The sequence below is a fragment of the Gorilla gorilla genome, chromosome 9 (genome assembly GCF_029281585.2).
Source record: "Gorilla gorilla gorilla isolate KB3781 chromosome 9, NHGRI_mGorGor1-v2.1_pri, whole genome shotgun sequence".
Classification (NCBI taxonomy): Eukaryota; Metazoa; Chordata; class Mammalia; order Primates; family Hominidae; genus Gorilla; species Gorilla gorilla.
The window spans coordinates 126918235-126940743 of NC_073233.2; the positions used below are offsets into that span (position 1 = coordinate 126918235).

The 22509-nt window shown below is 51.4% G+C and overlaps 1 protein-coding gene across 3 annotated transcripts; it reads left to right on the forward strand.

Moving 5' to 3' along the window:
• Positions 1 to 234: 234 nt before the first annotated feature.
• FOXR1 (forkhead box R1) lies at positions 235 to 11904 on the forward strand. Of its 3 annotated transcripts, XM_055355070.1 has the most exons (7): positions 819 to 915; positions 1730 to 1760; positions 9392 to 9466; positions 9570 to 9817; positions 10055 to 10281; positions 11109 to 11347; positions 11827 to 11904. In XM_055355070.1, exons 4-7 carry the CDS (start codon positions 9596 to 9598, stop codon positions 11853 to 11855), a joined length of 717 nt encoding a protein of 238 aa, XP_055211045.1. In that variant the 5' UTR covers positions 819 to 915; positions 1730 to 1760; positions 9392 to 9466; positions 9570 to 9595; the 3' UTR covers positions 11856 to 11904. The 3 variants fall into 3 exon arrangements, with proteins under 3 accessions (XP_004052285.1, XP_055211046.1, XP_055211045.1); XM_004052237.3 differs by lacking the exons at positions 819 to 915; positions 1730 to 1760 and adding an exon at positions 235 to 537; XM_055355071.1 differs by lacking the exon at positions 1730 to 1760 and having other exon boundaries at positions 786 to 915.
• The last annotated feature ends 10605 nt before the right edge of the window (positions 11905 to 22509 follow it).

A 22509-nucleotide genomic window follows, 5' to 3' on the forward strand; every position in this document is an offset into this window, starting at 1 on the left:
ACTACTAATACTATTATGGTAGAAAGGATCAATGTTAAAGCAAAACTATAAAAATAAATAAATACGATCACGTGACCATGGCGCCTTTTCAGTGAAATAAGGGGCAAGGGGCTTGGGCAAACGAGGATGCGTAAGATGATCTGGGGTCCCTTCCGGATCCCCAGGTCCTCGACCCCCGGCATGTAAGGGTAGAGTCAAGGAGGGTCTTCTTAAGCGTTCCTCGGCGCGGTCCTGAAGAGATTAAAGGCGTCAAATGGACTGCTCCACACCTGAGCTGCCGCCAAGCTAACTCAATCGGAGCCGGCGCATTTGAGAAGGCGCCTGTGAGGGTCGCTCCTCAGCCGCCGCGCTCCCACTCCGCGTCCCCACTCCGCGCCGCCGCGCCTCTGCCAGCCCCGAAAGTGGACGTGAAGCTCCAACACCTCGACTTCTGGGCCCGCCTCCATGGCCAGGTCCCGGGACTGCTGGACTGGGACATGGGGAACGAGCTCTTTCTGGCCTTCACCACATCTCACCTCCCCTTAGCGGAGCAGAAACGTGAGTAGCGGGTGGGGTGAGGTGGGGGGCTGGGCGTGGCGGAGGGGTGGCCTAGGGGCTCGCGGGACCCCGGGGCAGAGCGGCTCCCCAGCCTTCGCCCCCACCTCCCGGGGAGGCTTGGGGGGCCGAGCGCCCCGCCCCCCCCCCCCCCCACGGCTTAGCTCCGCCGCCCCCGCTCCACCCCCACTCGCGAACTCTACTCGGGAGTGGTTTGGGGGGTGGGGGGGTTCGCGCCTGACTCAACTGGAAGCTCCTGGAGGACAGCTGGTCTCACCTAAAAACGGAGGCTTTCCACTCTACGTCACCCGCCAGGCTCCCAGAACATTCCAAGGCTTCTTCTGGGTCTTCTCCTTGGCGCTGGTCGCCATTTGCTATACTGTATATTTCAGTTACTTTTCCGTCTCTTAAAAAAAACAGGCCTCATCGTTTTATCCATGGCTGTATTCTCACCTCTTAACATATTGCCTGACACCTAGAAGTGCTCCGTACTTGCCAAATGCTTAGTTGACCATCGCGATCTTTTAGGTTTTCTTTTTCTTCTTTGGACGTCAAGTGTGGAGAGTTGACATAATTACTCCCCACATTCATGGTACCTTTTCGCCTGCAAGGCCCTTGGATTAACTCTTTTTTTTTTTTTTTCCAAATTTTTTTTTTGAGACGGAGTCTTGCTCTGTCGCCCAGGCTGGAGTGCAGTGGCACGATCTCGGCTCACTGCAACCTCCGCCTCCCGGGTTCAAACGATTCTCCCGCCTCAGCCTCCTGAGTAGCCTGGATTGCAGGGGTGCGCCACCACGCCCTGTTAATTTTTTTTATTTTTAGTAGAGGCAGAGTTTCACCATGTTGTCCATGTCGGCCTCCCAAAAGTGCTGGGATTACAGGCCTGAGCCACCGCCCCCGGCCTTAACTCTTCCTTTTGCCCCTTAAGTCTCCACCCCTCCTTCCATTACCTCTGCTACTCCCATTACCAACCCTAATCCATTTAACGTCTGTTTTCTCCACTCATTGTTTTTGAGAGCTGTTGTTTTAGGTTGCTAAATTCAGGCCTGGTTCATTATTTCTGATTGTTGTTAGTATTCTATCGGCTGGGTGTCCCACCTTTTACATTTTAATTTTCTTTACCCCTAGATTGCTTCCAACTCTTTGCCACCATAATTAATGCTAATGAACATTCTTTCTTGTTTCTTCATTCAAGAAATATGTATTGAGCACCTCCAACTGACCTGGTACTGTTTTAGACACTCATGATACACAGTGAATAGAACAGACAAGTAGAACAACATTCTACTGGGGGCAGACAGATAATCCACAGAAGTATAATAAATGGGTAGATCATATAGTATGCTATAAAGTGATAATCTGCAATGGGGAAAGAACAGGAGAAGGAGACTCAGGAATAGGGGAAGGGTGTGGTGGCAGCTACAGTTTTTTTTTTTGTTTTTGTTGTTTTTTGAGATGGAGTCTGGCTCTGTTGCCCACGCTGCAGTGGTGCGATCTCCTCTGCCCCCTGGGTTCAAGTGATTCTCCTGCCTCAGCCTCCCGAGTAGCTGGGACTACAGGCACGCGCTACCATGCCCAGCTAATTTTTGTATTTTTAGTAAAGACGGGGTTTCCCTGTGTTGGCCAGGCTAGTCTTGAATTCCTGACCATGATCCGCCGTCTCAGCCTCCCAAAGTGCTAGAATTACAGGTGTGAGCCACCGCACCCGGCCTTCTTTTTTTTTTTTTTTGTCATGGAGTCTCACTCTGTCGCCCAGGCTGGAGTACAGTAGCGCAATCTCAGCTCACTGCACCCTCTGCCACCCAGGTTCAAGCGATTCTTGTGCTTCAACCTCACCAGTAGCTGGGATTACAGGCATGCATCACCACACCCAGCTAATTTATATATTTTTAGTAGAGACAGGGTTTCACCATGTTGGCCAGCCAGGCTGGTCTCAAACTCCTGGCCTCAAGTGATCCGCTTCCCTCAGCCTCCTAAATTGCTGGGATTACAGATGTGAGCCACCGCGCCAGGCCACAGCTACAGTTTTAAATAAGATTGTGGGGTTGAACTCAATTAGGAACATAATATTTGAGCAAATAGTTGATAGGAAGGGTGGAGTGAGCCCAGAGGATACTTGAAGGGAAAGTGGTAAGGTCAGTAAGGCTGGATGACAGTAAATAAAGAGCTCCAAAGGGTGTGGTTGAGAGCAGGAATGCCTGTCCTCTAAGGACTTTAGGGTTGACTTTGAGTCAGATGATGATTGATTGTAAGGTTTTGTTTGAGATGGGCTCTTGCTCTTGCTCAGGCTAGAGTGCAGTGGCACAATTACCTCCAGGCTCAAGCAATGCCCCCACCTCAGTCCCCAAAGTAGCTGCAACCACAGGCACAGGCCACCACACTGGCTAACTTTTTTACTATTTGTACAGATGGGGATCTCCCTATGTTGCCCAGGCTGGTCTTGAACTCCTGGACTCGAGCAATGCTCCTACCTCCCAAATTGAGCAGAGGAGTGACATGCTCTCAGGGTCTGCTTCATGAGTGTGTGACCCGTGCAGTTGCCTAGGTGCCTGTGTTTGGTTTAATACACTGCTGTCACTGTCTTGAAATTTTTAATAATTTTTCAACGAGGAGCCTCATGTTTTCTTTACTGGACCCTACAAATTATGTGGCTAGTCCTGCATGATCTATATTTGAAAAGATCACTCTGGCTGTTGTGTTGAGAGTAGACTGTGGATGTACAGAGACTAGGAGGCTGCAGTAGTAATCCAGACAAGAGATGATGGTAGATTGGGCCAGGGTAGTAGCAGGGAGAACCAGCTGGCTATGCTGATGGATTGGATATGGGGTATAAGACAGACAATTGAGTATGAGCCTTCAAAGTGTTTTGACCTAGTGGAAGGATAGAGTTGCCTTGTGCTGAGTGGGAGACAGGTTTAGGAAGGAAGATCAGGAATTCTGTTCTGGATATGCTGAGCTGGAGATCTTAGACATCCGAGTAGAAGCATTGAGTCTGCAGGTGGATACATGAGCCTGGAGTTCTGGAGAGAAGTGGGGACTGCAGATGTAAATTTTGGGTCTTTTGGTATATGGGTGGAACTTAAGGAGTAAGAATAGAGCAGGAACAAGAATGAGCCCTGGGGGCAGTCCATTGTAAAGAGATTGGAGAGAAGAGAGATAACTAGCAAAAAAGACTATTGAGAATCAAAACTAGGGCGTCTGTGGTGTCCTGGAAACCAAGTGGAAAAAGCCTTTCAAGGAGGGACTGGTTGGATGAGTGGAATGTAAGTGATGATTGGACTTAACAAAGCAGAGGTCCCTGGTTAGTGGTTTTAGTAAGTGGGAGAACGAAAAACCTGACTGAAGGGGGTTTAAGAGTGGAAGGAGGGGAAGTAGAGGCAATGTGTTATGCCTCAACAGGAAATAAGATGGGATAATCTTTTTCTTTTTCTTTCTTTCTTTTTTTTTTTTAGAGACAGGGTCTCTATCTGGTGCCCAGGCTGGACTGCAGTGGCACCAGCACAGCTCACTGCAGCCTTGAGCAGCCTTGAGCAGCCTTGAGCAGCCTTGAGCTCCTCGGCTCAAGTGATCCTCCTGCCTCAGCTTTCCAAAGCAGGCTGGGATTACAAGCATGAGCCACTGCACCTGGTCCCTAAAATGGGAGAATTAACAGCCTGTTTGCATGCTGATGAGAATGACCCAACAAAGACAAAAAATTAGTGACACAGGAAAGAGAGGGGAAGATTTGTGGAACAACGTCCTTGAAAAAGCATGGGGGATCTGTGCCAAAGCAAGACACAGACATACAGAGGTGCTATCCTTGGGTCGCAATGAGATCACCAGTCCATTGATCCTATCACCTTTTCACTGTTTCAATCACTTGATATGTCCACCCTTATTCAACTAACTTGAATCCCATGGTCAGATATTACGCAGGTTCCCTGGATCATATGTGGCTTTGGAGCACTTTGTTGGCCAAACCACAACCCTGACTAAATCCACCTCTGCCAAACGAGTGCACCAAAACCATAATTCAGTGGACTGGTGACCTCAGTGGGATCATAGTTGGGGTTGAGGGAGTTAGCCAGAAAGACACGAGGTGGTGCATTTTTATGTGGTGCATAAATGAGGTTACGGAGAGGTTGCAGTTGTTAGTTTAGGTTATGCCTGAGGGAGTGTCCACAGTAGAGTAGAAGTCAGACTCGCTGGAGAAGAGTTCAATAAATAGCAAAGATCATGTTTTTATTTTTGAAACAAGGTCTGGCTTTGTTGCCCAAGCTGGAGTGCAATAGCGTAAGCTTGGCTCACTGCAACCTCCCTTTTCCCGCTCAAGCCATCCTCCCACTTCAGCCTCCTGAGTAGCTGGGACTACAGGCTCACACCACCACACTCGGCTAGATTATTATCTTTGTATTTTTTATAGAGATGGGGTTTCACCATGTTGCCCAGGCTGATTTCAAACTCCTGGGCCCAAGCAATCCGCCTGCCTAAGCCTCTTAAAGTGCTGGGATTACAGGCGTGAGCCGCTGCACCTGGCCAGCAGCCAAGATTTAAGGCAGGAGTAGTGTTGGAGAGTGACAGCTAAACCAGGAGGTCAGTAGATGATAGTAACAATGGAGATTGATTAGTATATAAGTTCCTGTATTAACTTGAACATATACATCCAGGAGCAGACAGTAAGGCAGAGTAAATTGTAGTCCTGCCTGATTGCTCTTAACAAGGGCTGCTCCAGTTGATACACAGAACTGCAGTATAATAAGAGATTCTGTCTCTTTGCATGTTTCTCAACACTTGGTATTATCTTTATAATTCCAGTCAATTTGATTATCTCTTTATCTTACAGTGTTTTTCTTATTATTAATAATGCTGATCATCTCGTTAGCCATTCAGTTATCCCCTCCTTGTGAATGCTGATTCATATCATTTGTCCATTTCTAAGTTTGTGTTGACCTTTTACATATTGATTTGTAGGAGCTCTCTATGTATCAGAGAATTGAGAAATTTGGATTGAAGTTTTGCTATTTTGTTTGTTTATTTGTTTTTTGCTTATGGTGATTTTTACTATGTTAGAACTTTTTTTGAGACAGAGTCTTGCTGTGTCACCTAGGCTGGAGTGCAGTGGCACAATCTCAGCTCACTGCAACCTCTGCCTCCCAGGTTCAAGTGATTCTCCTGCCTCAGCCTCCCAAGTAGCTGGGACTACAGGTACGCACCACCACGCCCGGCTAATTTTTTGTACTTTTAGTAGAGATGGGGTTTCGCCATGTTGGCCAGGCTGGTCTTGAACTCCTGACCTCAAGTGATCCACCTGCCTCGGCCTCCCAAAGTGCTGGGATTACAGGTGTGGGCCACGGCACCTGGCCAAACTTTAATTTTTGTGCTATAATATGTGCATAAAACTTACAGATTCATTTTGAGGGTAACTGGCATCTTTTTTTTTTTTTTTTTTTTTTTTTTTTTTTTATTTATTTATTTTATTTTTTTTATTGATCATTCTTGGGTGTTTCTCGCAGAGGGGGATTTGGCAGGGTTACAGGACAATAGTGGAGGGAAGGTCGGCAGATAAGCAAGTGAACAAAGTTCTCTGGTTTTCCTAGGCAGAGGACCCTGCGGCCTTCCGCAGTGTTTGTGTCCCTGGGTACTTGAGATTAGGGAGTGGTGATGGCTCTTAACGAGCATGCTGCCTTCAAGCATCTGTTTAACAAAGCACATCTTGCACCGCCCTTAATCCATTCAACCCTGAGTGGGTACAGCACATGTTTCAGAGAGCACAGGGTTGGGGGTAGGGTCACAGATCAACAGGATCCCAAGGCAGAAGAATTTTTTCTTAGTACAGAACAAAATGAAAAGTCTCCCGTCTACCTCTTTCCACACAGACACGGCAACCATCCAATTTCTCAATCTTTTCCCCACCTTTCCCCCCTTTCCATTCCACAAAACCGCCATTGTCATCATGACCCGTTCTCAATGAGCTGTTGGGTACACCTCCAAGACGGGGTGGTGGCCGGGCAGAGGGGCTCCTCACTTCCCAGTAGGGGCGGCCGGGCAGAGGTGCCCCTCACCTCCCGGACGGGGCGGCTGGCCGGGCAGGGGGCTGACCACCCCCACCTCCCTCCTGGACGGGGCGGCTGGCCGGGCAGAGGGGCTCCTCACTTCCCAGTAGGGGCGGCCGGGCAGAGGCGCCCCTCACCTCCCGGATGGGGCGGCTGGCCAGGCGGGGGGCCGAACCCCCACCTCCCTCCCGGACAGGGCGGCAGGCTGGGCGGTGGGCTGACCCCCCCACCTCCCTCCCGGACGGGGTGGCTGGCCAGGCGGGGGGCTGACCCCCCACCTCCCTCCCGGACAGGGCGGCAAGCTGGGCGGTGGGCTGACCCCCCCACCTCCCTCCCGGACGGGGCGGCTGGCCGGGCTGAGGGGCTCCTCACTTCCCAGTAGGGGCGGCCGGGCAGAGGCGCCCCTCATCTCCCGGACGGGGCGGCTGGCCGGGCGGGGGGCTGACCCCCCCACCTCCCTCCCGGACGGGGCGGCTGGCCGGGCGGGGGGCTGACCCCCCCCCACCTCCCTCCCGGACAGGGCGGCTGGCCGGGCGGGGGGCTGACCCCCCCACCTCCCTCCCGGACGGAGCGGCTGGCCGGGCAGAGGGGCTCCTCACTTCCCAGTAGGGGCGGCCGGGCAGAGGCGCCCCTCACCTCCCGGACGGGGCGGCTGGCCAGGCGGGGGGCTAACCCCCCACCTCCCTCCCAGACGGGGCGGCTGGCCGGGCGGGGGGCTGACCCCCCCACCTCCCTCCCGGACGGGGCGGCTGGCCGGGCGGGGGGCTCCTCACTTCCCAGTAGGGGCGGCCGGGCAGAGGTGCCCCTCACCTCCCGGACGGGGCGGCTGGCCAGGTGGGGGGCTAACCCCCACCTCCCTCCTGGACAGGGCGGCAGGCTGGGCGGTGGGCTAACCCCCCCACCTCCCTCCTGGACGGGGCGGCTGGCCGGACGGGGGGCTGACCCCCCCACCTCCCTCCCGGACGGAGCGGCTGGCCGATCAGAGGGGCTCCTCACTTCCCAGTAGGGGCGGCCGGGCAGAGGCGCCCCTCACCTCTCGGACCGGGTGGCCGGCCAGGCGGGGGTCCGAACCCCCACCTCCCTCCTGGACAGGACGGCAGGCTGGGCGGTGGGCTAACCCCCCCACCTCCCTCCCGGACGGGGCGGCTGGCCGGACGGGGCGGCTTGCCGGGCGGGGGGCTGGCCCCCCCACCTCCCTCCCGGACGGGGCGGCTGGCCGGGCGGCGGGCTGGCCCCCCCACCTCCCTCCCGGACGGGGCGGCTGGCCGGGCGGGGGGCTGACCCCCCCACCTCCCTCCCGGACGAGGTGGCTGCCGGGCGGAGATGCTCCTCACTTCCCAGACGGGGTGGCTGCCGGGCGGAGGGGCTCCTCACTTCTCGGGCGGGGCGGCTGCCGGGCGGAGGGGCTCCTCACTTCTCAGACAGGGCGGTTGACTGGCATCTTAATAGTATGTATTATAAGTCTTTGTTCAAGTCTTTTAAGTTCTTTATTTAAGAGCTGAGATGGGAAGATTGCTTGAGTTGGGAGGTGGAGATTGCAGCGAGCCGGTGTCACACCACTGCACTCCAGCGTGGGCAACCAAGCAAGACCCTGTCTCCAAAAAAACCCCAATTTTTCTATCTTTTGCTACTTTTTCCTTTTTTGAATACTATGTTGAATATTAGCAACATAATAGGCATCCTCTCTAATTACTGAGCTCTCTGATAAGTATATCATTTCTCAAACAAAAGCCTAGATTCATCTGTAATATAATGACACTCATAGGGACAGTGAGGGGACAAAAATAGTTTTTGTCCTGAACAACCAGTTAATGGTGGTGCCACTTGCTAAAACAAAGAATACAGGAAGGCCAGGCATGGTAGCTCACGCCTGTAATCCCAACATTTTGGGAGCCTGAAGCAGGAGGATTGCTTGAACCCAGGGGTTCGAGACCAGCCCAGACAACATAGACCCTCATCTATACAAAAAATACAAAAATTGAGCTGGGTGCGGTGGCTCAAGCCTGTAATCCCAGCACTTTGGGAGGCTAAGGCAGGCGGATCACGAGTCAGGAGTTCGACACCAGCCTGGCCAATATGGTGAAACCACGTCTCTACTAAAAAATACAAAAATTAGCCGGGTGTGGTGGCGTGCGCTTGTAGTCCCAGCTTCTTGGGAGGCTGAGGCAGGAGAATCACTTGAACCTGGGAGACAGAGGTTGCAGTGAGCCGAGACTGCGCCACTACACTCCAGCCTGGGCGACAGAGCGAGACTCCATCTGAAAAAAAAAAAATACAAAAATTAGTGGGGCGTAGTGGCGTGTACCTGTAGTTCCAGCTACCTGGGAGACTGAGGTGGGAGAATCTCTTGAGCACACCACTGCACTCCAGCCTGTGCAACAGAGCAAGACCCTGTCTCAAAAAAAAAAAAAACAAGAATACAGGAGGAAGAGCAAGAAGATGGAATTCAGTTTTAGAAGCGCGTTTGAAGTGCCTGTGGGCTACCCAAGTAAAGACATCCAGTAGGTAGTTCTCCTTAAGGGCTAGCACAGAATGCTAGGCTAGAGGTGAAGATTTGAGAGCTCTACATTTTTTTATAGATGTTAACTGAAGCCACAGGCATGCACGAGATCATTCAGGGATAGTATATGTAGAGTGAGAAGAAAAGAATGCAGAGGGGAATGAGAAGGTCAGAGAGGTAAAGGGAAAACCAGTAGAAGTAGAATGTGATGTTAACTCCCAAGGCAGGGCCCACAACCTTCTCCCAGAGAAGCCTTAAGGCCTAGGATCCTAGGGTCACAAAGGGATATTCTAGGATGTTTTGACTCTCTCTTTCTTTTTGCCAGTTGCCAGGTATAAACTCCGAATTGTTAAGCCACCAAAATTACCCCTAGAGAAAAAACCCAACCCTGATAAGGATGGTACGTATTGAGTTCTCTGACCTGTTTCTGTGGCCTGGGCTGGATACCAGGGGCACCCAAAGCCAGTGGGCTGTGGCACACAATCTCCTTTTGTTCTGCACAGGTCCAGATTATGAGCCCAACCTCTGGATGTGGGTAAACCCCAACATCGTGTATCCCCCTGGAAAGCTGGAGGTCTCAGGACGTAGGAAGAGGGAGGACCTGACAAGCACACTCCCCTCCTCTCAGCCACCCCAGAAGGAGGAAGATGCCAGCTGCTCAGAGGCCGCAGGGGTGGAATCACTGTCCCAGTCCTCCAGCAAGCGGTCTCCCCCTCGGAAGCGGTTTGCCTTTTCCCCCAGCACCTGGGAGGTATGGATTTTTGGGGATGGGAGTGGGACTTGGGCAGTAGGCGAGGGGCATGGGGAAGAGCCATTACAGTTCTGCTCTCTTAGCCATAGCAAAAGGTGAATGGGTTCAGAAATTACCTACATGCTTGGGTTGGGGAGAAGCCCAAATGGTGGCCTTAGACCATCCCCCCTTCCTGCCACTGCACCCTGGAGTAGAGGCTGAGGAGTCAGGACCAGTTCCTACTCTGTGCTCCTCTAGCTCACAGAAGAGGAGGAGGCTGAGGACCAGGAAGACAGCTCCTCTGTGGCTCTCCCATCCCCTCACAAAAGGGCCCCCCTCCAGAGTCGGAGGCTTCGGCAAGCCAGCAGCCAGGCGGGGAGGCTCTGGTCCCGGCCCCCTCTCAATTACTTCCACCTAATTGCCCTGGCATTAAGAAACAGTTCCCCCTGTGGCCTCAACGTGCAACAGATCTACAGTTTCACTCGGTATGTGCCGGGGGCCCTGCGAGGAGGGGGAAGTGGGGGCCAGGGCCCTGGGCTGATGCCTTCCAATCCATCCCAGGCCCTGGGTTGCTGACCTGGTTTCCCTATCTGGGTCTGAGAGGACGAGTATGTTCCCAGTTCCCTTTTCCCAGGTGCATTTGTGCCCACATTCTGCCCACATTTTATGGCTTTAGTTTTTTGTTTTTTTTTCTTTTTAACTAGTTTTCAGTGTTCTTTGGGTATAGTTCTCCTTTAAAACATACATTCACTTGGGTCAGGTAACAGTTTCCCCACCATCCTCTGAAGATCAGCCAGTCTAAAGTCAGGTTTCCCCAACAGTTCCCACCTGCTTCTGCTAGGACTGGACTGCGTGGCACAGCTCCCTCCACCCCCAGGGGTGCAGGGAACCCAGTTGAGAAGGATTTTCCATTTAGCTCAGATAGTCCTGCTCACAGGAGGGTGAGGAAGGGAGTTTCTCGGGCCCTTTCCCAGTGTTAGGAGAAGTGCCTAATGTCTCAGGACAGGAATTTTCAAGTGGTGTCCGTCCTCAACCAAGATTCCTCTTACAGGAGCTGCTTGGCCTGATTCTGCTTTGTTCATGCTGTGGTCCAAGCCCTGGGCCCTCAGAGGGAGGGAGGGTTCAGGTGAGCCACGCACCACGTGGATGCTTTGCCACGTGCTCAGTTAGCAAAGAGCAACTCCAGGCCAACTTGCTACTATCCCCCTGGAGAGAAGGGCTAAAGCCCCTGGCCCCTGGGTAGAACATGCTCCAGAGAAGGGCATTCCCCAGACATAACATGCCTTTCCTTACCTCTCCTCCCTGTCCATAGAAAGCACTTCCCCTTTTTCCGGACGGCCCCGGAAGGCTGGAAGAATACTGTCCGTCACAATCTCTGTTTTCGAGACAGCTTTGAGAAAGTGCCTGTCAGCATGCAGGGCGGGGCCAGCACACGGCCTCGATCTTGCCTCTGGAAGTTGACCGAGGAGGGACACCGCCGCTTTGCGGAGGAGGCCCGCGCCTTGGCTTCCACTCGGCTAGAAAGTATCCAACAGTGCATGAGCCAGCCAGGTGTGAAGACTTGTTGTGCGTGGGCCCAAGGGGAAGAGACCTGAGGATCCTGACCCAGGGCCAAGTGTGGAAGCCTGGGTCACACCGTGGGGGTGGGGGGATGCATCTTCTATAGGAAACAGGGAGATTAACAGTGATCTGAGACCCTCAGGTGATGCCGGCCTGAGGTGAGACCTCCCCAACCAGTGTGGGGCGTGATGTGCCAGGAATCCATGGGCAAACAACTAAGGGGCAACTGGCCTTACCAAGCCCAGCAGCCTAGGCAATAGTGAGCACACAACATGAGAAGCACAGTTAATAGAGGTTATGTACAAAGAGTACTTCTGCTTTCCCTGGAGCAGTGCAGGGAGGCTTCAGAGAAGAGGCAGCATTTGAGCCTTGAGTGAAAGAAGCAGATCACCTGCTATGAGAGAGCATCCCAGGCCTAGGAAACAGCAATTGTGAAGTATAAACTCCTGAACTCTCTCCTTTTCTTACAGATGTGATGCCCTTCCTCTTTGATCTTTAACCCCAAGAAGCAACAGCCAGCTAATGCTTTATTAAAATTACCCTCAGTAGCTTTCCGTGTGTGTCTGTGGAGGTGGGGTCTCTAAGGATGGGGTTAAGGGTGGAGGTGGAGATCAACTCCAAGGTTGGAGATGGGATGCCTTCAGCTTACAGATGCTCCTGAGGCAATGGGGCAGGTGCCTGCTGTGCAGCAAAGGGAGTCAGTAATTTTCTTTCCTCAAAGGAGGAAAATGCACAGCCTTCTAAAGCATCTTGGAGCAATTTCCATTTTTCTGGATTATGAAGATAATCTTGGCTGGATGCAGTGGCTCACACCTGTAATCCAGCACTTTGGGAGGCTGAGGCAGGAGGATCCCTTGAGCACAGGAGGTCAAGGCTGCAGTCGGCCATGATCACACCACTGCACTTTAGCCTGGGCAACAGCAAGACTCCATCTGTAAAAATTATTCTGGGAGATGCCAATTTGTAGCAGCCAATTCTGTAAGCACCACACATTCATTCAATTGATACTCCTTAAGTGGCTACTGTGTACCAAGCTCAGGATAGAATACAGGTGCCAGGGAGAACTGTGCTGCATTGTGTTAGCTGCAATAGCGGTGAGGGCATGTGCTAAGGGAGCATAGAAAGGTGCTTTGGGGAGGCGCCATGTTTTTTTTTTTTTTTTTTTTTTTTTTTTTTTAAAAGCTTACAGATGACTTTTTTGTGTGTGTCTGACAGTTTCACTCTTGCTGCCCAGGCTGGAATGCAATGGTGCAATCTCGGCCCACCGCAACCTCCACCTCCTGGGTTTAAGCGATTCTCCTGCCTCAGCCTCCCAAGTAGCTGGGATTACAGGCATGCACCACAAAGCCCGGCTAATTTTGTGTATTTTTTAGTAGAGACGGGGTTTCTCCATGTTGGTCAGGCTGATCTCGAATTTTCGACCTCAGGTGATCCACCTGCCTTGGCCTCCCAAAGTGCTGGGATTACAGGTGTGAGCCACCACACCCGGCAGGTGACTTTTTTTTTTTGAGACGGAGTCTCGCCCTGTTGCCCAGGCTGGAGTGCAGTGGCACAATCTTGGCTCACTGCAACTTCCGCCTCCCAGGTTCAAGCAATCTTCCTGCCTCAGCTTCCCTAGTAGCTGGGATTACAGGCATGCACCACCAGGCCCAGTTAATTTTTGTATTTTTAGTAGAGACAGGGTTTTGCCATCTTGGCCACGCTGGTTTCCAACTCCTGACCTCAGGTGATCCACCCGCCTTGGCCTCCCAAAGTGCTGGGATTACAGGCGTAAGCCACCACACGTGGCCTCTTGAGTTAATTTCTGTATGGTCAAGGTTCATTTCTGGCTTGTAGATGTCCAGTTGCTCAGCCTCCCAAAGTGCTGGATTATAGGTGTGAGCTGACTATAGCCTCGAACTCCTTGGGCTCAGGCAATTCTCCCACCTCAGCCTCCCAAGGAGCTGGGACTACAGGTGCGTACCAGCACGCCAGGCTAATTTTTTTTTTTTTTTTTTTTTGAGACGGAGTTTTGCTCTTGTTGCCCAGGCTGGAATGCAATGGTGCGATCTCTGCTGACTGCAACCTCCACCTCCTGGGTTCAAGCCATTCTCCTGCTGCAGCCTCCCAGGTAGCTGGGATTACAGGCATGCACCACCACACCCAGCTAATTTTGTATTTTTAGTAGAGATGGGGTTTCTCCATGTTGGTCAAGCTGGTCTCAAACTTCTGACCTCAGGTGATCCACGTGCCTCTACCTCCCAAAGTGCTGGCATTACAGGTGTGAGCCACCTCACCCGGCCACACCCGGCTAATTTTTTAAATTTTTTGTAGAGATGGAGTCTCACTCTGTTTCCCAGGTTGGTCTTGAACTGCTGGGCTCAAGCAATCCACCTGGTTTGGTTTGATTTTTTTTTTTTTTGAGATGGAGTCTTGCTCTGTTGCCCAGGCTGGAGTGCAGTGGCACGATCTCGGCTCACTGCAACCTCTGCCTCCCGGGTTCAAGCAATTCTCCTGTCTCAGCCTCCCAAGTAGCTCGGATTACAGGCACATGCCACCAGGCCCCGCTAATTTTTGTATTTTTAGTAGATACGGGGTTTCACCATGTCGGCCAGGTTGGTCTCGATCCCCTGACGTTGTGATCCGCCTGCCTCAGCCTCCCAAAGTGCTGGGATTACAGGCTTAAGCCACAGCACCTAGCCAACTGATATTTTGTTGACTGAAGATTTCAAACACATACAAAGTCGGTCTAATGAACCCCACATATCTGTCATCCAGCTTCATCTCCCCACAGGCAATGTTATTAACACATTCATTCCCTTTTCCTGGATTATTTTGTGTGTGTGTGTGTGTTTGAGACGGAGTCTCGCTCTGTCGCCCAGACTGGAATGCAGTGGCATGATCTCGGCTCACTGCAACCTCCACCTCCCGGGTTCAAGCAATTCTCCTGCCTCAGACTACCATGTAGTTGGAATTACAGGTGAGCGCCACCACGCCCAGCTAATTTCTGTATTTTTAATAGAGAGAGGGTTTCACCATGTTACCCAAGCTGGTCTTGAACTCCTGACCTCAAGTGATCCACCTGCCTTGGCCTCCCTGGATTATTTTGTATCAATTTCTAGACATCATTTCTTTTCTCTAAAAAGACTGAACATGATACAGTCATCACATCCAGGCCGGGCGCGGTGGCTCAAGCCTGTAATCCCAGCACTTTGGGAGGCCGAGGCGGGCGGATCACAAGGTCAGGAGATCGAGACCATCCTGGCTAACATGGTGAAACCCTGTCTTTACTAAAAATATAAAAAATTAGCTGGGCGTGGTGGCGGGCGCCTGTAGTCCCAGCTGCTCAGGAGGCTGAGGCAGGAGAATGGCATGAACCTGGGAGGCAGAGCTTACAGTGAGCTGAGATCGTGCCACTGCACTCCAGCCTGGGTGACAGAGCAAGACTCCGTCTCAAAAAGGAAAAAAAAAAAAAAAATCATCACATCCAAATTTTTTAAAAATGTATTAGGAATCATATTCCTAATTTTCTAACTTTTTAAAATTTTTATTTCTTTTAGAGATGAGGTCTCCCTATGTTGCCAAGGCTGGTCTTAAACTCCTGGGCTCCCAAAGTGCTGGGATGACAGGTGTAAGCCACTGTGCCTGGCCCTAATTTTCTATTTTCTTAGCTTATTAGCTGAAATACTTCTGTAGAAAAATCTTCCTCTCTCAGGCCAGGCACAGTGGTTCATGCCTGTCATCCTGGCACTTTGGGATGCCAAGGCAGGCGGATCACCTGAGGTCAGGAGTTGGAGACCAGCCTGGTCAACATGGCGAAACCCCGTCTCTACTAAAAATACATTAGCCGGGCGTGGGGCACAAGCCTGTAATCCCAGCTACTCGGGGACTGAGGCAGGAAGATCACTTGAACCCAGGAGGTGGAGGTTGCAGTGAGCAGAGATCACGCCACTGCACTCCAGCCTGAGTGACAGAGGGAGACTTCGTCTCAAAAGAAAAATAGGGCCTGACTTTCATTACCCTTCCCCGAGCTGTTTGTCTCCAGCACACCCTCAGGAAAAGCCACTTGTGGAGTAAGAGTCCTTGAGGCTGCAGGTCCCAGCTGGGGGGCTGTGGCCTCCCTGGTTGCAGGGGACAGCCTCAGGGCAGGGACAGCTGGCAGCCTTAGATCTGTGGGGAATAGGGAGAAGCCTGAGGACAAGGAAGGAATGAGTGAGGTTCAGGGCTGTTTAGGGATCCCACAGACACTCAGTGCTTAGAGATGATGCCAGATCTCACTCCCTCTCCGCTCTTCCCTCCTGCCCAACAGGCCTGCACAGAAACAAAGCTCTGCCTTCAAGGCCACCACTGCCCACCTGGGCTGGGCATCACTCCTGTCTTGAAGTGGCAGTGGGTGGTGCTTCACTCTTGAGAGAGTGGCTCCCTTGTCCAGAGGGCTCCCAGGTCTCTGCAACTGACCAGGGTTGAGGTAGTCTCACTTTTTCATTTTTCCTCCCTGCTTTCCTTGCTGGTAACTCCAATCTGATGTAGCTCCCACCTCCTCATTTAAATTTTTATTTATTTTTTGTTTTGTCTTTGAGATAGGGCCCTTCAGTGGCACAATCACAGTTCATGTGCAGCCTTGAACTCCTGGGCTCAAGCAATCCTCCACCTCCTGGGTTCAAGCAGTTCTCCTGCCTCAGCCTCCCGAGTAGCTGGGATTACAGACGCCCGCCACCACATCCGGCTAATTTTTTGTATTTTTAGTAGAGATGGGGTTTCACCGTATTGTTCAGGCTGGTCTCAAACTCCTGACCTCAGGTGATCCACCTGCCTCGGCCTCCTAAAGCGCTGGGATTGCAGGCGTGGCCACCGCATCCAGCCTGGATGCTGATTTCTAAGTGATAGCCACTGCAGGAGTGGGTGAGGGGGACCAGGTCAGGTCATTTGCTCTGGGCCCACCCAGAGCTATCCAGCAGCCAGAGCCTCTTTCCTGCCACCCGAGTCTATTCAGCTCCCAGGAAGGAGGGGTCCTGAGTCCCGAGCTCTGCTTTCATCTGATTTGGCCTCAATTTGTCCACGTCATCTGCACTTCGTATACAGCCTTATCGCTGTGCACATTCTTGTTAACATCAGGGGTTTTTTGCTTTGTTTTTGTTTTTTGAGATGGAGTCTCACCCTGTTGCCCAGGCTGGAGTGCAATGGAGCAATCTTGTCCCATTGCAACTTCCGCCTCCCAGGTTCAAGCGATTCTCCTGCCTCAGCCTCCCAAGCAGCTGGGACTGCAGGCATGCACCACCATATCTGGCTAATTTTTGTATTTTACTAAAGACGAAGTTTCATCATGTGGCCCAGGCTGGTCTCAAACTCCTGAGCTCTGGCAATCCACTCGCCTCGGCCTCCCACAGTACTAGATTACAGGCGTGAGCCCCCACACCTGGCCAACATCAGGTTTAAGTTGCAAGTGGATCCCAAAATGCAGCAGATCAGAAAGAAAGTACAAAACAATACAGCATTTACTAAGAAAAAATCTGCCTTTGCCCACTTTGCTCTCAACTCCTATACTTGCACCTAGTTTTCACTTATCAATTATTTTGTTATTTTTCTTTTTTTAGGCAGAATCGCAATCCCGGCTCACTGCAACCTCCACCTCCCAGGTTCAAGCAATTCTGCTGCCTCAGTCTCCTGAGTAGCTGGGACCACAGGCACGTGCCATCACGTCCTGCTAATTTTTGTATTTTTAGTAGAGATGGGGTTTCACCATGTTGCCCAGGCTGGTCTTGTACCCTCCCTGAGGTCAAGTGATCCACCCACGTCAGCCTCTCAAAGTGTTGGGATTACAGGTGTGAGCCACCGTGCCTAGACTTCAACAATTATTTGTTAAGCATTTTCACTATACCAGGCCCTTGCCAGGTGTTAGGGATACAGCAAAGAAACCCAAATGGTTCCTCACAGTTTTCAGTCTAGATGTAGATACTAAACCAATATACTAGTTATGTGCAATAATGCACAATGGTAATATTGAGTAAAGATTGGGTTATTGGCCAAGCACGGTGGCTCATTCGTGTAATCCCAGCACTTTGGGAGGCCAAAGCAAGATCACCTGAGGTCAGGAGTTCAAGACCAGCCTGCCCAACATGGTGAAACCCCGTCTCTACAAAAATACAAAAATTAGCTGGACATGATGGTGGGTGCCTATAATCCCAGCTACTAGGGAGGCTGAGGCGGGAGAATCACTTGAACCTGAGAGGCGGAGGTTGCAGTGAGAAGAGATCGTGCCATTGCACTCCAGCCTGGGCAACAGAGTGAGACTTCTTCTCAAAAAAAAAAAAAAAAAAAAAAAAAGATGGAGTTATTTTGAGAGAAAGCAATATTGGCATCTAATTTAGATTGGAGGGGAGATCAGAGAGGACCTTTCTAAGAAAGTGACATTTTAACTGAGACCTGTAGCATGAGGAGAAGTTAGCCAGGCTGAAGAACAGAAAGGAAAAGCATTCTTTTTTTTTGAGACAGAGTCTCGTGCCGTCACCCAGGCTGGAGTGCAATGGCACAATCTTGGCCCACTGCAACCTCTGCCTCCCGGGTTCAAGCTTCTGCCTCAGCCTCCCGAGTAGCTGGGATTACAGGGGCACACCACCACACCCGGCTAACTTTTTGTACCTTTAGTAGAGACAGGGTTTTACCATGTTGGCCAGGCTGGTCTCGAACTCCTGACCTCGTGATCTCCCTGCCTTGGCTTCCCAAAGTGTTGGGATTACAAGCGTAAGCCACCGCCCCAGGCCGGAGGAAAAGCATTCTAATAGAGGCATTAGAATGGACAAAGCCCTGGAGGTAGAGACATACCTTGGCCTTTTGAGCAAACGGGGATAAGACCATGGAAGAGAGAATACACTAAACAAGGGCAGAAAGATCCAAGGTAAAACTGGGAGAGGGGCAGGGTAGGCTTTCCTAGGCTATGACAGGGCATTTGGATTTTTTTCCAGTATGGTGGAAAGTAATTGAAGTAACTTACATAACTGTTTGTTGTTGTCATTGTTGTTAATCACAATTAGCCATTCATTGAAAGTGGCTTGTTGTGGGGAGAAGCCAACATGGAAGCAGGAACACCCATTAGGAGGTGACTGCGGTAAATCAGGCTGGTTGGAGTAGTAGTGGTAGTAGAGATGGAGACAAGGAGAAGAACAATTTGATGATGCATCGTGGAGGTCGAAAAAACAAGTCAATAGTATTGACTGCAGGAGAACAAAAGGCAAGAATGGCCGGGCGTGGTGGCTCACGCCTGTAATCCTAGCACTTTGGGAGGCTGAGGCAGCCGGATCACGAGGTCAGGAGATCGAGACCATCCTGGCTAACACAGTGAAATCCCATCTCTACTAAAAATACAAAAAATTAGCCGGTGTGGTGGCAGACGCCTGTATTCCCAGCTACTCAGGAGGCTGAGGCAGGAGAATGGCGTGAACCTGGGAGGTGAAGCCTGCAGTGAGCCAAGATCGCGCTACTGCACTCCAGCCTGGGTGACAGAGCGGGACTGTCTCAAAAAAAAAAAAAAGGAAAAGGCAAGAATGACTCTGAGGTTTTTGGTTTGAGCAAGTAGGTGAATGGTGAGGAGAGGAAGCCTGCAGGAGTAGCAGATTTGAGCGTTCTGTGTTCAGTATCTGTGAGACAAGTCCGGGCATGATGGCTCACACCTGTAATCCCAGTACTTGGGGAGGCAGAGGTGGGTGGATCACTTGAGCCCAGGAGTTGGAAACCAGCCTGGGCAACCTGGTGAGACCTCCTCTCTACAAAAAATAAATAAGCTGGGCGTCGTGGCGTGTGCCTGTGGTCCCAGCTACTTGGGAGGTTGAGGTGGGAGGATTGCTTGAGCCCAGGGGGATCAAGCCTGCAGTGAGTCATAATTGTGCCACTGCACTCCAGCCTGAGTAGTGACAGAGCGAGATCCTGTCTCCAATTAAAAAAAAAAAAAAAGGAATCTGTGAGGCCAGGGGCGGTGGCTCACACCTATAATCCCAGCACTTTGGGAGGCTGAGGTGGGAGGATCACTTGAGTTCAGGAGTTTGAGACCAGCCTGGCCAACATGGTGAAACCCCGTCTCTACTAAAAATGCAAAAATTAGCCAGGTACGGTGGCTCACGCTTGTAATCCCAGCACTTTGGGAGGCTGAGGCGGGCGGATCATGAGGTCAGGAGTTCGAGACCAGACTGGCCAACAGGGTGAAACCCTGTCTCTACTAAAAATACAAAAATTAGCTGGGCATGGTGGCGGGTGCCTGTAATCCCAGATACTTGGGAGGCTGAGGCAGGAGAATCACTTGAACCCGGGAGGCAGAGGTTGCAGTGAGCCGAGATCGCGCCACTGCACTCCAGCCTGGGTGACAGAGCTAGACACTGTCTCAAAAAAAGAAAAAAAAAATTAGCCAGACATGGTGGCACGCGCCTGTAATCCCAGCTACACAGAAGACTGAGACAAGAGAATTGCATGAACCCAGGAGGCAGAAGTTGCCCTGAGCTGAGATCACACCGCTGCACTCCAGCCTGGGTGACAGAGCAAGACTCCATCTCAAAAAAAAAAGCGGGGGGGTGGGGCCGGGCACAGTGGCTCACGCCTGTAATCCTAGCACTTTGGGAGGCCGAGGTGGGTGGATCACCTGAGGTGGGGAGTTCGAGACCAGCCTGACCAACATGGAGAAACCCCGTCTCTACTAAAAAAATAAAAATAAAATACAAAATTAGCTGGGTGTGGTGGCACATGCCTGTAATCCCAGCTACTTGGGAGGCTGAGGCAGGAGAATTGCTTGAGCTTGAACCCAGGAGGCGGAGGTTGTGGTGAGTTGAGATCACGCCATTGCACTCCAGCCTAGGCAACAAAAGCAAAACTCCATCTCAAAAAAAAAAAAAAAAGGAATCTGTGAGACATCAGGGTGGTTATGTCAATGTCAAGTAGATAGTTATAAGTCGGGAGTTCAGAAGAGAAGTCTGAGCTGAAAATGTAAATACACTGAGAGTCATCAGTATATAGATAGCACTTAATATCAAGTTCTATGTACTGACATAGAAAGATATCCACAAGGCCAGGTACGGTGACTCACGCCTGCAATCCCAGCACTTTGGGAGGCCAAGGCGGGTGGATCACTTGAGTTCGAGAGGTCGAGACCAGCCTGACCAACATGGAGAAACCCTGCCTCTACTAAAAATACAAAATTAGCCAGGCGTGGTGGTGCATGCCTGTAATCCCAGCTACTCGGGAGGCTGAGGCAGGAGAATCGCTCAAACCCAGGAGGCGGAGGTTGTTGTGAGCTGAGATAACACCATTGCACTCCAGCCTGGGCAACAAGAGTGAAACTCCATCTCAAAAGAAAAAAAAAAGAAAGATAACCAAAATACATTTTGAGGAATTAAAAAAGAGTAGGAGAACAGTGTGTTCAAAATTACTCCAAATATGGCAGAAATTATGTTCACATATATACGAAGTCTAAACAGAGAAAACATCTTGATCAATATAGGTGTCAAAGAGCAATGGCCATCTTTGAGGACTGGGTAGGCAACATAAACGGGGCAATTGTTTGTAGCCTCTGTACAGTTTTTGTTTTTTACAAGAAATTGCTTTTTACAATTTTTCTTTTCTTTTTTTTTTTTTTTGAGACTGAGTCTTGCTCTATTACCTAGGCTGGAATGCAGTGGTAAGATCTCAGCTCACTGCAACCTCTGCCTCCCGGGCTCAAGTAATCGTCCTATCTCAGCCTCCCTGGTAGCTGGGACCACAGACACACACAATCCTGCCTGGCTAATTTTTTATATTTTTAGTAGAGAAGAGGTTTTGCCATGTTGCCCAGGCTGGTCTCAAACTCCCGAGCTCAAGCAATCTGCCTGTTGGGATTACAGGCATGAGCCACCGTGTCCAGCCTATAGTATTTGTTTGTCTGTTTTTTGAGACAGTCTAGCTCTGTCACCCAGGCTTGAGTGCGGTGGCATGATCTCAGCTCACTGCAACCTCAGCCTCCTGGTTTCAAGTGATTCTCGTGCCTCAACCTCCTGAGTAGCTGGGACTATAGGTGAGCACCAACACACCTGGCTTTTTGTGTTTTTAGTAGAGACCAGGTTTCGCTATGTTGGCCACATGTTGGCTAGGCTGGTTTCGAACTCCTGATCTCAAGTGATTCACCTACCTTGGCCTCCCAAAGTGCTGGGATTACAGGCATGAACTACCGCACCTGGGCTACAATTTTTGTTGTTGTTGTTGTTGTTTTTGTTTGTTTGTTTTGTGTTTTTTGGGGTTTTTTTGTTCTTTTAGTATTTATTGATCATTCTTGGGTGTTTCTGGCAGAGGGGGATTTGGCAGGGTCATAGGACAATAGTGGAGGGAAGGTCAGCAGATAAACATGTGAACAAGCGTCTCTGGTTTTCCTAGGCAGAGGACCCTGCGGCCTTCCACCATGTTTGTGTCCCTGGGTACTTGAGATTAGGGAGTGGCGATGACTCTTAAGGAGCATGCTGCCTTCAAGCATCTGTTTAACAAAGCACATCTTGCACCGCCCTTAATCCATTTAACCCTGAGTGGATACAGCACATGTTTCAGAGAGCACGGGGTTGGAGGTAAGGTTACAGATTAACAGCATCCCAAGGCAGAAGAATTTTTCTTAGTACAGAACAAAATGAAGTCTCCCATGTCTACTTCTTTCTACACAGACACAGTAACAATCTGATCTCTCTTTCTTTTCCCCACATTTCCCCCTTTTCTATTCGACAAAACCGCCATCATCATCATGGCCCGTTCTCAATGAGCTGTCGCGTACATCTCCCAGACGGGGTGGCGGCCGGGCAGAGGGGCTCCTCACTTCCCAGACGGGGCGGCCGAGCAGAGGCGCCCCCCACCTCCCTCCCGGATGGGGCGGCTGGCCGGGCGGGGGCTGCCCCCCACCTCCCGGACGGGGCGGCTGCCGGGTGGAGATGCTCCTCACTTCCCGGATGGGGCGGCTGCCGGGCGGAGGGGCTCCTCACTTCCCAGACGGGGCGGCTGCCGGGCGGAGGGGCTCCTCACTTCCCAGACGGGGCGGCTGCCGGGCGGAGGGGCTCCTCACTTCTCAGACGGGACAGCCGGGCAGAGACGCTCCTCACCTCCCAGACTGGGTGGCGGTCGGGCAGAGACATTCCTCAGTTCCCAGACGGGGTCGCGGCCGGGCAGAGGCGCTCCTCACA

Bases quoted from the DNA above. Each gene is read 5' to 3' on its own strand.
- FOXR1 (XM_004052237.3), top strand. From the start codon at position 477: ATGGGGAACGAGCTCTTTCTGGCCTTCACCACATCTCACCTCCCCTTA. The intron at 10,282-11,108 runs GTATGTGCCGGG...CCCTGTCCATAG, and splicing joins CAGATCTACAGTTTCACTCG to AAAGCACTTCCCCTTTTTCC. The intron at 11,348-11,826 runs GTGTGAAGACTT...CTTTTCTTACAG, and splicing joins ACAGTGCATGAGCCAGCCAG to ATGTGATGCCCTTCCTCTTT.